Source organism: Cryptotermes secundus, unplaced genomic scaffold, assembly GCF_002891405.2.
Source record: "Cryptotermes secundus unplaced genomic scaffold, Csec_1.0 scaffold1054, whole genome shotgun sequence".
NCBI classification, from domain to species: Eukaryota; Metazoa; Arthropoda; class Insecta; order Blattodea; family Kalotermitidae; genus Cryptotermes; species Cryptotermes secundus.
In genome coordinates, this window is record NW_019719379.1 from 468657 (window position 1) to 484665 (window position 16009).

General features: G+C 37.5%; 1 protein-coding gene across 1 annotated transcript in view; it reads left to right on the forward strand.

Moving 5' to 3' along the window:
* LOC111866054 (repressor of RNA polymerase III transcription MAF1 homolog) overlaps positions 1–12663 on the forward strand; it is a 15865-nt gene extending 3202 nt beyond the window's left edge. Inside the window, exons 3-7 of the mRNA XM_023854588.2 lie at positions 1120–1276; positions 4135–4259; positions 4777–4896; positions 9345–9425; positions 12167–12663. Coding sequence (XP_023710356.1) covers positions 1120–1276; positions 4135–4259; positions 4777–4896; positions 9345–9417 — 475 coding nt within the window. The 3' untranslated portion in view covers positions 9418–9425; positions 12167–12663. The remainder of the gene's footprint in view (positions 1–1119; positions 1277–4134; positions 4260–4776; positions 4897–9344; positions 9426–12166) is intronic.
* The last annotated feature ends 3346 nt before the right edge of the window (positions 12664–16009 follow it).

Below are 16009 nucleotides of genomic sequence, written 5' to 3' on the forward strand. Positions count from 1 at the left end.
ATGACCCTTTTCCTTAATCTTTCTAGAACATCCACGTAGTAGGGAGCATTGACGGTCTGTCCTTGGGGTAAAAACTCTTTGTGGACCACACCCTTGGCATCAAAAAAGATGAGCATTGTTTTCACTTTGGATTTGCTCATCTTCGCCTTCTTCAGTTTCGCAGAAGCCAAGGTGTGCCATATGATAGAGCAGACTCCCCGTAGGCTTGCTTAAGCAGTTCGTGAGTTTTGGCAGCTTTTTTGTTGAGCTTTGTGCAGAACTTGACCGCCCAACGTTGTTCGAAAGTATCCACCATCGCGCGCCGTGATGTGGTCACAAAACACAGGTGCACTAACTCAGCGATACTGACGCCTCCGATGCTCGAGCAGACTGACCTTGGGCGCGCTGTGAAGCTAAAGGCCCCCCCCAACCCAACCGGTTCCAGCACACTCCGACCAGTAGGATCGCGGGAAAGAAATATATTTCATGACTTTTGGGACACACCTTGTATATAGAGACGCATAGCTGGGAGCACTAATCCATTGGTGGGCATACAGGGGGAGGGGTGGTCTTAGATATGTAACCTGCATTGTTCTTCATAGCACAGGTGACCCCAGAGGTCAAGGACAGGAATTTCTGTTGTGAGATGGTTTTTTAGAGGGGGATTTGGTAAAGACCAGGCATGACCACTTGTCAGGCATAGGGGTGGTCTTGAAATAGGGAGCTGAATTACATTAAAATGGCCCGAAAACTCAATCTGCCACACACATGTGTTCTTTTAAAGAAGTTCCCTTTGTAATTGAACTATTTGAAAGCATTGAAACTATTTGATACTAGAGTTCATTTTAGCCCGTCTTTTTCCTGACACATGGGAAAAGAAATGAGCTCTCATTATCCCCATTATGTGACAGCATGTGGTTTGCAGCTTTTACTAAGTCATGGAACAACTGTTTACGGTGTTCTGCGTAACAACAGGTGAAAAACAAGTTTATCTATGCAGTTCATGTTTCTTAAATGACTACCCCGTTAGATAAATCTGGTTAGTACTGGGATAGTGCAGTGCATGTGGCTGACTTATGACATGTCGGTTTCATTACCTTTTCTCTTGTATCCAGTTAATGCAGTTTCATTTGTTTACAGTCAGAGTGTTTCTGGTGATGAGGATGGCCCACTGTGTGACACCATCAGCCGTAAGACATTATTCTACCTCATTGCCACACTTAATGCAGCATTTCACCCTGACTATGACTTCTCTGATGCAAAAAGTCATGAATTCAGTAAGGAGCCCAGCCTGCAGGTATGTAAAGCTTTGAATAAAAATAACACCTGTAAATAAAGCTCATATTAGTCTTTCCATTCTTCTGTACCTGTAGAGTGGGGTGAGACAAGAGTTTGGTGGTACTGTGAGCCCCAAATGGGCCTCTGGTACCAGAACCTGATGATTGATGAGTATGGAGCACTGGAGGATGATGATAATTGGCAGGGGAAAACTGCAGTGCATGAAAAAGTCCTTTGCCAATGCTGTTTTGTCTACTAGAAACCCCACATGGACTACCCTGGGATTTAACCTCGGCATCCATGGTGAAAAGCTGGTGACTAAACGCTCAAGTTATGACATGCCCTCCACTCTGTGTGTGCACGCACATGGATTGATACCCATGCATTGGTGTGGCATATATCACTACAGCCCTCAATATTAGACAGCTGTCATTGTGAGCACAGATTACTACAGTTGTGCAGTGTAATACTATTTTGTAAATGTGATGTACGATACCAGTGTATTAATTGGATGCAAGATTGTTAATATAGTGCATGCATTTATAAATATATTAAAATTTCAGTGGATAAAACCTGGGACAGTGTTTTGAAAATATTTTTACCTATGGAATCCTTTTGCCCTCACAAAGTACCTAAGAGTTAAACCAGATGTAAAAAGCATGTAGAACAAGGTGACTACAGCAGACAAAAGAGAATGATAAAGGAAATTAAAGTAGTGTCCTTGGATTTAACAAGAGATATTTATGTTTTTCTTATCACAAATTCTCTAGTTATTATGAGTAGCACCTTTTTTTAACATGCCTCCTAGTATTCTCACACTCAGTATTACCCTCAAGGTCAGTAATACAATGTATCAACAGATGTGCCAGTATACATAAGTTTACAGGTATGTGTACCAGCTGAAATAATCACTGATTGAGAGAACTGCTGTTTATAGTACACAAATATTCAGGTATTCTGATTTATAACACCTTGTTCCAAAAATACATTCTCAGTTGGGAGATCACTATAGTGATCTCATTATTATGAGCTCCTGTTGGCAGTCATCTTATAATGATTGTCAGTCAGTTTTCTTGAAACACTTGTACCATGTGGCCTTGTCTTACGACATTCCTGATCATATCTTTAAGTTTGTGAGAATGTCTTGCCCACTTGTTTAAGAAGGTTGATGTTCAGTCACTACCAGAATCCAGCTTAGAATTACTCAGGGACAGAATCTGCTTTTACATTTGTAATTTAAAGACAAACTGCACTCATTGTAAGTCGAGGTACTTCTGTAAATCTAATGTGGGAAAAATTGGACATGTGAAGAGATGATAGAAAGAGTTGTGTTTGTTATGAGGGTTGGAACTTTAATAGTGGCAACTATTTATTTACAACTGATACAAAATAGATGCATATTTCAAAGTTTTACTGTCCTTCAATGTAGTCACCAGCATTGTGTACAACCTGTTGCCAGCGATGTGGAAGTCATAGGATACTTTTAGCAGTGCCTGTTGTGTTGATAGTTCAAATGGAGCGGTCTGCTGCCTGAAGAATCTCTGGAACAGTTCTGAAGTGAATGCCACAAAGTGGTTCCTTCATCTTAGGAATCAAGTCAAAGTCACAAGGGCTTAAGTCCGGGGAGTATGGCAGATGGTACAGCACTTCCCAGCCCCACTGATTGAACAAATCAGCCACAGCTTGCGCTGCATCCGGCCAAGCATTGTCCTGCAAAATGATGGGTGGGTTCTGCAGAAAGTGTCGCTGCTTCTTTTTCAAAGGTGGTTGCAGGTTGTGTTCCAAAAATGAACAGTAATACTGCGCATTGACGGTCTGCTGTTGGGGAACGGTATGCATTAGGATAGCACAATCACAGTCATACACGAGAATCACCATAACTTTCACATTGCTGGGGTTCTGATGAACTTTGGATTTTTGTGGTAAACCATAATGATGCCATTCGTTCGATTGGTGTTTCATTTGTGGCTCGTATGATTTCGCCCATGTCTCATCCAGCATAATGATATGGTGTAAGAAAGCCTCTCCTTTGAGCCCATAGCGCTCCAAGTGGTTACGAGCAGCGTCGTATCGTAGCCATTTCTGCATTTCCGTCAAATCATGTGGAACCCATTGTGATGCAGTTTTTCTCATGCCCAGGCGTTCTTTCAGAATGTGAAGCACAGTCGTATGTGCTAATCCTGTCTCTTGGGCCAGCTCATGAATCATATGGTGTCGATCACTCTCCAGTAACGTGGAAAGAGCATACACTTCTTCACTGACACTAAGATGACCTGGCCGACACCACATTTTGGCGTCCCTCATTAGTATGACGTATTGCGCTATGGAGGACATCCCCTCCCCTGCCAGCGGTGACGTAACATCAGCGGGCGCTGTCACTACTTTTACCCACCTTGCCACTGTTCTGTAAGGCAATGTAGATTCCCCGCAAGTCTCTTGAAGATCTTGATGACACTGTCATGCTGTATGGCCTCTGGCACATTCAATCTTTATCCAACTCCGTTGTTCCTGTTTTGAAAACATCGTGACAACACTATATTACACCGCCAGCTAACACAAGGCTCTGTTCTTCTCGTCACTGCGCATGTGCGCGATGTGGGAAGGGAGAGTCCATTTGCTCTGATGTAAGGTAGCTATGTAACTAATGTGTGGTATAAGTGACATTATTTGGTTCCGTTTCATGGCGTCTTTACAGCAGTGTTGCCCCTATTAAAGTTCCAACCCTCATATATTATCTGTATCTCCTTTGTTTGAACTATGTCTTTAATTAATTAGTTACCAATGTTACCTTAAATTTAATCATGTAGTAATATTTGAGCATGATGTCATTCTTGGAATTAGTAAGAGGTGACATATAATGCTGACGATGTTCAACAGTGGGTGATGAACACCGTAGACAGCAACTTGAGTGCCACAGCTGGTGAACAGTATCGTGCAATGCGAGCCCAGCTCTGGGCTGCTGTTGATGATGAAATCTCTATGAATGATTGTGACATCTACAGGTTAGTATAATGTTTTTGTGGCTGCAGTACACAAACTGCAACAGCAACAACAAAAATTTGTAGGCCATGCCTGTCCATCCCTGTTTCACCTCCAAACTACTTTGTGGATTTTTATGAAAATTTGTGTTGGGGACTGCAACAAAGATTGTTTGACAAATTTCAGATTTGTCAGTACTGGTCTGCTGTAATTATTTTATATGAAATAAAGGTCAAACTCTGATTTCTCAAAAGTGGTTGACCCTAAAAAATAGTATATGACAAAATGTAGGTCTCATTAATGTGTATAATGTTCATTTGAAACATTTTTCATTATGATGTATTTTTAACAAAATACAAGGAAAGAAAATTGTCTCTGTAAAGCTCAATATCTGCATTGTTTCTTAGTTTTGTCTACAGTAGATTAATATCTGGAATAGTTGAATCTGTAGATTAGTGGGGATGCAAAATCACAAAGAACTCCTCATACCTGTAGAATGTGTAGAAACTTGTAACTTATGGAAAATCCTTGTATTTTCAGTTACAATCCCGATCTTGCATCAGATCCATTTGGTGAAGACGGGTGCCTTTGGTCCTTTAATTATTTCTTTTATAATAAGAAGATGAAACGTATAGTATTTTTCACTTGCAGAGCTATTAAGTAAGTATGAACTAATGTAAGAAGCATGGAGTTACTATCCTTTTATTTTAACATAATCCTCACCTACATATTAAAGAGATTATAGGAAAACCTCATTGATACCAAATTAGACAAATTCTTTAATCAAACGACAATGGAATTAAAATTTTCAAGAGGTTTCAATGCAGAGAGAAATATTTATAATTTTAAGACAAGAGTATTGTGTAAAAGAATGGAAAATTCTAGGCAAGTGTGAGAATGACTTTCAGTTCAAGATGAGAATTTTGGAAACTTCTGATAATCGAGATGCAAATGAGAATTTTCTGTAATAGACCAGTTTCTTCACTGCAATGAAATGATTTATAAGACTAGCTACCTTTTCTACAGTACACTTATCATATTTCCCTGAGTACAAGATGTCCGTGCACTAGGAAGCATGTCTGCACAGAGAAAGAAATCTTATGAACGAATTTCATAATCTTATTGTAAACTTATGAGACAAAATAAATATTAAAAAACCGTATTATACATGGAATTTATTGAGTTAGTTTCCTTCTTGAAGTCACTAGCCTTTATTCAGCTTTACCAGTCTCTGTTCACCATAACAGTTTCAATATATTCACAATTCCTATCTTGTCTCACGTTCATTGCCAGCACACTGCACTTCTTCCTCATCCTCCATTCCATCCACTTCATCAGATATACAGCATTTCTTACATAATCTGACCACTTCCGGTGAGATCTGTTGCCAGTGTCTTGATTTCAGAGGCATAGTGGTTTTACACTTGGTTTATTGTCACTGTGGTGTCTGAACGTGTTCCTCTACAATAATCCATTTGGAATACAACTGTTTTCAAATGATCATCAGAACATGTAGCTTAAATTCATCCCTCCAGATATGACTGCAGGGCCAGAAGTCAGTGGGTGAATCACATTTCAGGCATCTAGAATTCAGTAACCTTCAAATATGAGGGTAAGTCAATAAGTAAGTTACAAATGGATATAGAACTTAAATAAGAGTACTGGTTTGAAAAATGCTTTTATTTCTCAACATAATCTCCGTGTACATAGAAGCACTTGTCCCATCGTTTCATAAGCTCCTGAAAACCAGCAGCATAAAATTCTTTGGGCTGCTGTCAGAACCAGGCGGTGTCTTCCCTTTCTACAGCTTCATTGTCGGGAAAATGTTCAGCTGAAAGATGATGTTTAAGAGGGCCAAACAAACGGAAGTTGCTTGGAGCAAGGTCGGGGCTATACGGAGGATGCTCGAGGACTTTCCCACTTGAAATTTTGCAGCATCTCATTTGTCTTGTTGGCAGTATGGGGAAGCGCATTGTCATGCAAGAGCAACACGCCTTTGGTGAGGAGTCCTGGTCGCTTCCGTTGAATGGCCTTACGAAGTTTCCTGAGGATGTTACAGCAGGAGTCAGCATTTACGGTTTGTCCTTGAGGCTGGAATGCGGTGAGCAGTATGCCTTCGTGATCCCAGACACCGCCTGGTGGCAGCAGCCCAAAGAATTTTATGCTGCTGGTTTTCAGGGGCTTGTGAAATGATGGGGCAAGTGCCTCAATGTACAGCGAGTTCATGTTGAGAAAAATGAAAGCATTTTTCAAATCAGTACTCTTATTTGTTTAAGTTCTATATCCATTTGTAACTTACTGACTTACCTACATACATCCAACACAAGCATTTCTTGTTTTCTCAAACATACTCTCAGTCTCCTATTCCAGACAACTTGTAACCAGTCTTCCATCCTTTAGTTACACATGATTACTAGCCCCATAGATTCTTACAGAAAGGACACAGTCATTTCAATTCACTGACACATGGTGTTAGTGTCATGCTTTCTGCCAGCTCAGTCACTCATGACACTTCATGGCCCGATGTCTTTATGACAACAGATTTTGTACCTACATCATTGATGGTGTACCTGAATGGTATAATGAAATATGCTGGCATGTTATGAACAATGCATTGGAGTATGGTGGCAACTTCTTGCAAAGTGAAGACCTTTGCGACAAAGATCTCTTCCTCTGCATCATGTACACATCATCCTGATGGGGACACACAGTTTCAGCCTCTTGTTGAGCAACAGTGTTGCACAAGACTGACATTCCAGGCTGTCTTTGAATCTGTACAAATGACACTTTTCAGGCAGAATTGATGACTTCCAGCTTCTGCTGTTTTGGCCTTCAACCATTTTCCTTGGAGATATACTTTCTTGTCACTTCACAGTTGTGAAGTTCACATTCTTTAAGTACAAACTGTGGTGCTTGATGCTTTATAAAACATTATTACCCTTCCTGCTAATACTTCTTTTCCTAATGTGTCCTGCCACTTTTACATCCAGCACTACATGTGTTAGCACAGAATCTCATGATATTGTAAATTGGTATAGTACTGCTTTTGTTTCATAACTTTTATGGTACTCTGGGCAACCTCGTGGCATCTTGAAGCTTCTGACCTTGAAACATTTTTTCTCTCGCTTGCATATCTCACATAGTACAGTAGTGCAAGATGCAGTCTCTACTATGGGCATGCTAAAAGCTTAAACCAGATTAAAAACATCTTTTATGGATATTATTCAAATTCAAGACGATAACTATAGATCCGAAGGAACTCATCTTCCATTCAGGCAGATATAATATCTGTGCCTTTTGACATGCCCCCAATATGCAAAGTGAAAGCAGCTATCAGAAAATTCTTGAAGTTCAGAAAAAAAAAAAACCCGCTGGAATTGCTATCAAGAATATTTTTTCTTGATTCAGTTTCGAAAACTCGGAACTCGCTCACATGTAGAAAGTTCTCTGCCACTTACATGAATTGCTCAACGTGATGTGCCAGAAATATGGTCATCCACTCACCACAGGCATGTTATTAGAGACTGATGACAAGTAAATTATTTGTATTGAAACATCTGATAGACTGTGGGCAAATATTTTCCATAAACGGTTTTTTAGATCTAAGTTGTATTTCTGGAGCCTTGACATGGCATCATAAAGTTGCCTTGAATCATCTTTTGATCTAGAGATTAGTGACATAGAAGACATCAGTTTTTATAAAAAGAGTACAGTTTCCTGTATCACATGATATGTTTCTTGGTTTCTTGAATGGCACTCTACCAGTTGCATTGGTTACACTGGAATTGGATGAGAAATTACATAATGTTTATGAATTATGTTAGGAAGGATATGGAAGCGATCATCTTGCCCCAAAGGATGGAGGGAAACCACACATAAATTTGTCAGGATAGCCAATTTCTTAACTCATATCATGCTGTTTACTCACTGTAATGCTCAGAATCATGAACTTATGTTTTAAAATGAAGCCAATTCAGGAAGTCCACATTCATCATTCTCACACTTTTAGATTAATAAAGTGATACTGTATAAGCTATTCTCTGCCTTCAAAGGCATGTGGGAGCAAATTCATAATCTTTCTTAATATCAGCACTAATGAAGTGAGTGGTCAGCTTCATGCTGTGTCATTACTCCTAGGAAAAGGGCCATTGGTATATACTGGGCTTTATCAACTGAGCTGTCTAGCTTATAGTCTGCTAATTTAAAATGCTCTGCAATGGATAAGTGAGAGTTTATTCTACAGTTTTGCTTTTATTTCTGCACACTTGTGTCTTGTTTGTACATCTTTACTCATAAACTATTTGCACATCATATGTAATTATTTCTTTGCACTCATGTTAAGCTCTGCAAGAATAGGAAATGAACATACAAGCAGTGCAGCAATAAACAAAAACAGCACTTCACATTGCATCATTGTTATAATTACAGATCATTTCAGTCTGGAATGATTTCTAATTAATTTAATTTTATACAATACAGAAGTTTTGAATAAAACTGAGTTTTCGAGACTGTGTCAATTTAATATACTGTATTGAGAAATAAATTTCATTTAGAAAATTTGAAATCGTTTCACTTCTTGATCAGAACTGGGTCAGTGGTCAGCATTACACATTGAAAACATTTAGTGAATCTTGATGTTTAAAATCGATAGTGTATGTGTGACATTTTGATTAAAAAAAGACATGAATGACACAAATCACCACATACAAAAGTCCTATAATAAACTTGTATTATGGTTACATTTACATATACCATCATGTTTATTCATGGTGATAGGAAGTGCAGTGTATCTCACACAGGAAAGCCCATAACAGACCCTTAAATGGGGGGCTTGATGACAATAAGTCAAATTATTGGTAAGAATGAGAATGTATGCATACATGACTGGCAAGATTAAAACCTGGTATAATGAAGCTGTATATCATGTACACAATGATCTGATCATAATTTGGATTTACTGCAATTTGCAGTGGATCAAGACTTGGGAAATATACTGAATGATTATATTCCCGGGATGGTATCATTACTTAACTTTCTGTTTGTACACTAATATAGTTAGTACAGCAAATTGCTATTATAGTTTCTAATATATTTGTTATATTAAATAGCCCCTTCTACCCACTGGAGTCTGGCTTTAGTAGTGACTTTGCTATGGATGAAGATGAAGATGAGACATATTAAAAGTATATGTAAGTAGACCACTATTTGTCACAAAATATTAGTTGTACTACAGCAGGACGTACTTGAGGGTTGAAGGGTGGGGGCTGTGAGAGAGAGCTCAAAGCGATGAGTGAGTACAAGAACACTGAAAACAAAGTAGTGAAAGATTGATCTTCTAACAACTGAAATTTTGATTGTTAATAACAAAAGCAGGAGAAGGGGTTGACAGAAATAGCTGAGGAAAGCATACCTATCGCAGAAACGTTAGATGGTGGCTTCAGCCAAAATATGAGTAAAGTGAATATTTGAACTTCAGAAGAAAAGGCTACAAACTGGATTAAATTAGATAATATGAAACATGATTAGAAAATGGATGTTATTGAAGTAAGAAAAGTAGGTCAGGAGTTGGTTATGGCCAGTTTCATATTTGACGAGAATGGAAAGGTGTTTCATACTAGATACCACTCTGCCTGAGAATCAGAAATTATTTTTCCTTGCATTTTGTTAAAAAAAATCGATAGTTTTAGACCTTAATGAGCTCTATATTTTGTTATAAATATTTTGTACAGTGAGAAGTTCTGGAGAAAACTGATAAACTTCAGCGTTTGTTTATTGTAAAGAAAAGATTGGACCACAGTTAAATTTGTCTGATGCATTTGGTGTAGACCCTCATCTGTATCACAATTTTTGAGATGAAAGACAGATGTATATAGCCTTCCCATTGTGAGTATATTCTTATATACTTTTGCAAAGAATCTGTAAAAATCTGGAATCATCAATGCTTTACATGGCACTATTACACATTTCTGAACTTTATATCAGCAGCTAAGGGATTTAAAATTACATATTCTTACTTTGCACTTTAATTTTGTTTCTTAAGACTATAACATGGCCAAATGCAGTACTGGCAACTATAATTTTTTCCCTGATTTCTGCATTTTGAAGGGTCAGTTACAACCGCACACGGCCGTCACTTCTCGCAACCGCTGCTCACCACTTCTCGTGACCGTTGCCTATTTATCTTTATGTTTATTTATTTGTTTGCCCGCTTCGGTAGAACACTTTCGACTCTTTTCAGGGTTGTGCCACGGTAATAACTGGGGCAACGCGGAGACTGCACATTTAAAACTAGTCCACTGATACAAATAAATACTCTATTTCTGCTTAATCACAATATTGTTTATTTCAGAATCAAATATAACTTTATCGGCGAGTAGGGAGTAATGTGCCAAAGATTAATCGAGCCAAATAAATACTGTTAAATTTAGATAAACTTAGAGAGAGCAGGTAAATGACGTCTGCCTCTGGTGAATTCTAAGTGCCAAGTTCAATACGTCTGTCTCTGATGAATTCTGAACGCCAAGTGCTTCTGCTTCNTATAAATATTTTGTACAGTGAGAAGTTCTGGAGAAAACTGATAAACTTCAGCGTTTGTTTATTGTAAAGAAAAGATTGGACCACAGTTAAATTTGTCTGATGCATTTGGTGTAGACCCTCATCTGTATCACAATTTTTGAGATGAAAGACAGATGTATATAGCCTTCCCATTGTGAGTATATTCTTATATACTTTTGCAAAGAATCTGTAAAAATCTGGAATCATCAATGCTTTACATGGCACTATTACACATTTTGGAACTTTATATCAGCAGCTAAGGGATTTAAAATTACATATTCTTACTTTGCACTTTAATTTTGTTTCTTAAGACTATAACATGGCCAAATGCAGTACTGGCAACTATAATTTTTTCCCTGATTTCTGCATTTTGAAGGGTCAGTTACAACCGCACACGGCCGTCACTTCTCGCAACCGCTGCTCACCACTTCTCGTGACCGTTGCCTATTTATCTTTATGTTTATTTATTTGTTTGCCCGCTTCGGTAGAACACTTTTGACTCTTCTCAGGGTTGTGCCACGGTAATAACTGGGGCAACGCGGAGACTGCACATTTAAACTAGTCCACTGATACAAATAAATACTCTATTTCTGCTTAATCACAATATTGTTTATTTCAGAATCAAACTATAACTTTATCGGCGAGTAGGGAGGAATGTGCCAAAGATTAATCGAGCTAAATAAATACTGTTAAATTTAGATAAACTTAGAGAGAGCAGGTAAATGACGTCTGCCTCTGGTGAATTCTAAGTGCCAAGTCCGATACGTCTGTCTCTGATGAATTCTGAACGCCAAGTTCAATACGTCTGTCTCTGATGAATTCTGAACGCCAAGTGCTTCTGCTTCTATTCTGCGGGAGCGTCACTTCATCCACTGTATAGGATTTGGAGACGGCCTTTCTCCCCAGAGAAGAATAGTTTCTAATGGCTGATTTTAACTGCCAAATCATGATACCATCAGTACAAGACAATCACATTACTAACTTTGAGAATGAAGAGATCCAGAGATTTTGAACCCGGGACCCTACATGTGAAAGCACTTATGTCTTAGTTTAGGGGAGACAACAAACATATCCTTTTCATAATTGCCTCGACCCTCTAACGGTCACCCAAGGTCCAGGTAACAAAATAAGTTGTTCCTGTATAAATGCGAAAAGCATGTCAACTTCTTAATGGATGGGTCACCTTTATAAATCAGTCACTCTATTGAAATGGCTGAAAAGGAACACGCGTCCATTAAAGAGTATTAAAAGGTTTGGACGGTTACACAGTGCAACTAATAGTCTGGAATGTGCAGTTAATTGTACAAAATTTACAGCTATGAACACCTGATTTACATTATATGTGATTTCTTATTTTTCGTTTTTCATTTGCCAGGTCTGCAGAGATCATTAACATATATGTGTTACCACCTTATACATGGATGAAGACTTGTAGGAGGCCTTAATTCCTTACCATTCTGCTTCACCATGTCATAGTCAACATTTTGATCATAGTTTTATCACTAAATATAGATTCTTTTATGATTCCAACATATACATATATCAAATGTTTTAATTTTTTAGCATTGTAAATAATTCATTTTCATTTGAATCACAAGAGGATGTTGGATTGTTGAAGCATTGTAAAATAACATTATTTGGAGAGGAATTTTCAAGGCCTTCAATCTATACATTTTGCTGAGCTTATACGTTCACCATTCTAGGAAACTAAACAGATTTATGTAGTATACAATTTGTTTCTTTTATCATACTGTGGACAGTTCCATGATAGACTAAAAGTTACTCTTAATGTGATTTGAAATAAAGAGCTGTTAGAACAGTTCTAAAAATATGTACATTCTCTTTAATATACAGGATTGTTCAAAACTTGAATCAGACCCTTTATTGCTTATGTTACGAGGGATATTTGGAAAGTAAAGATACAAGCCCAGTAAAAGTGCAAGGGATATTTATTTTTTTTGGAAATGGCGGTGCTGCCATGTGAGATAGGAACCGTATGACAGGGCCATGTTGATTCAAAATCCAGCCAAATGTGAGTTTTGGGCAGTAATGTTATTTCTTCATGCAAAAGGAGAAACTGCTGCTGAAATTCATTGCCAGCTTGTTTCTGTATATGGTGAATATAATATGAACAGGCAAAACGTGGCAAAATGGTGTCATGAATTTTAAGCAGGAAGAAGTGATGTTCACGATGAAATAAGGAGTGGAAGGCCATCCATTGTCACTGATGAAATTGTCCAAAAATTGGATGAAAACATTCATGCTGACAGATGTTTAACCATTGCTGAACTTCATCAACAATGTCCAGAAGTGTTAAGAACTGTTCTTCATGGCTGAGAGAGCAGGTGGAGATTTCTACGATGCTGGAATAAAAAACTCATTCCCAGGCACACTAAGTGCATTGTGATCTATGGTGACTTATGCTGAAAAGTAGATAAAGGTGTGTTGTAAAAGTGCCCTCCCCCCCAAAAAATGCTTTACAAATATTTTCTGGACTTTGTATCTTTACTTGCCAAATATCCTTCATAAAAGAGATCAAACATAATGTGGATATATTGTTTGGTAACAGTAAATTACATGAATAAACACTGTTTCATGTCACAGTATTGGCCCTGGAACCCTTGTTGCCTTGCTTGTTTTTATTATGCAAATATTTGCCAACACGCAAGCAGTCATGCAGAGAGAAGATACCTGGCATCAGTGTCACTATTTGAGAAACTGTTCGAATTGAAAAGAATATTCAGCAGTATTGTTGTACTTTTGGATTATCTATTAAAATTGCCTCTTCCAATATGTAAACATGTTTCATAGGCACAATAGATCACTGTGGTCGCGGTGCTAGGGCCAAGAAGGCCCACCCCTTATACATTCAGACATGTTTCACAGTGATGTATTTTGTGACACGTGGAGTTAATTTCTTAATTATATTAATATTATTATATATACAGGGTGTTTCACGACTTTAGGGCATAACTGCATGAGGTGATTTCCTAGGTCTTTGTGATCAAAAAAGTTCATATAAACATGTGTCCGATTTTGTAGTTACGGAGTTATGACCCTTTTTTCATTCCCGTACAATCCCTCGCGTGAACTGCGTCTGTCAGCTGGCGGGTCGCTATTTTTAGCCAGCTACAGACAGAGCGTTCTCGCTATCTCGACACTTGAGAGCTACCTAAGGTGTGGTGGGTTGGTATGTCCGGCACGGTTCACAACCAAGCAGCAGCCTGTGTTGCGGCCAGTGGTGGAATTTTCGAAAATCAGCTTTAAGCACCAATAAATTCAAATTAAAGGTAATTCCACGAAGTTAACTTTACATTCACACTTTAAATGTATCATGTATTATGCTGGTTTATTATTTTGTTCCGTGTATTGTCAGTAATCGTTACCTTCTATTCTGAGTTTAAAACGGTCATAACTCCGTAACCATCCAAAATCGGATACATGTTTATATGAACTTTTTTGATCACAAAGACCTAAGAAATCACCTCCTGCAGTTATGCCCTAAAGTCGTGAAACACCCTGTATATTATTTGTAAACAGATTCGTTTAAAATTTCCTGCAATTCTTTTATTCGTAAACAACTTGGATGCTCTGAGTGGGTAATATGTCCTTGAACATGATCAGTGATTTGCAGAGGAGACACCGATGCTTCTCTACATGCGCTATGGAAAAGCCCTCCAGAGTTCGATCAGTGTGGCATGTTTGAAATAACAAGATGACAGCAAAAATGAAGAAATGTGTGGGCTTGAGACCCCTGAAATTAGCAAATCATTGAATAGCACTGGTGAAATGATGAATTGAATGGAAAGACAGTGATTGTGATCATCTCCATCTTTTACATTTACAAAACATTTGAGATGTACATGATGAAGAAATGCCATCAGCTGTTATGCCAGAAGAAAATACTGGTAAATTAAAAAAAAAACACTGATTAAATAAGGCATGTGTTTAAATGTAAATATGATAAATATGTTATAGACGAAAATTTCCATGCTAAAAAAATATTTATCTGGGAAATTTTATGAAATGCAGCAAGTTGCCAATAACCCAGGTCTTCATCCCGTCTCCTGACACGTGCATAATAACGGAGTTTTACTGTCACATTATTCCATAAAAAATATGCAAACTTTTCTTCAGTCAAGCAATGGAGGAAAATTTGCAAAATGTTTATTATAATCAACTGAATTTACTAGCATAAAAACCACGATGCCTATGAATAGACCCCAAATCTATTGCACACCAGTGGATAACTCTAGGAATGAGACTGCCTGTACAAATCTACTGGTATTTTAATATCATGGAACTGTACTTAAGCTATTAAGTGTTTAACAGCATTGCGACTCCCTGTGAGTACAGTGGTCATTCCCTTTTTATAGAGAATGAATATACATTGCAACTATTGTGTTTATTTTACAATTTAGTGATGTGATATCACAAAACTGACATTTCATTACATAATTCATACCATCCAAAGTTATGCTATAACAAAAGTTTAACTCTGACATTTTGATCTGTTACCCAACATTATTTCAGTATATGAACATTTAGCTTCAATTAGTATTATAATATTAACAAAATGATCATAGTGGTAGTATTGTTGAGTTGCAAATATTAATAAGGATCCTCTATAATATTTTTTTATTAAACACAACGCTATTATACAAAAATTAGATCTTGTTGATTGTGCAAAGATGGCTATTAACGCTGTAGGAAATGCAGATCACTAATGTTAAAACATTAACATTTTTTTCATATGAGTTGCTTGTAAGAAAAATAAAAAAAATACATGGTTTGTAAACAGAAATTGGAGCCCTTAAAAGCAGCATTTGCACAGCCAGTTCAGTTCAGGCATATGACATTTTGTTCTGTTACTTCTTAACATCAGTTTTCCATATTGGTGCATATTTGGAAGGTGCAATATGGTTTAGAAGGCATTATTTACATATTTCCTGTTATTACAATGTAGATTCAAGTGATACGTGTTTATAAATGGATGATTTATTTTTACATGCATTTTGTTTCAGAATTACCTGTGGTTTCAGTACATTTCTTAAGTACTGAAGATTGAATGATTACAATGTACAAATAATGTGCTATCTTATGCCTTCAATTCACTGTCCTTTCAGATTGTAGTATTAACCATGTACTGTATTTTGATGATTCAGTAATTGTGTAAAGATTAATTTTCAAGTAATAAAGAATTTTGTTTATATTACCA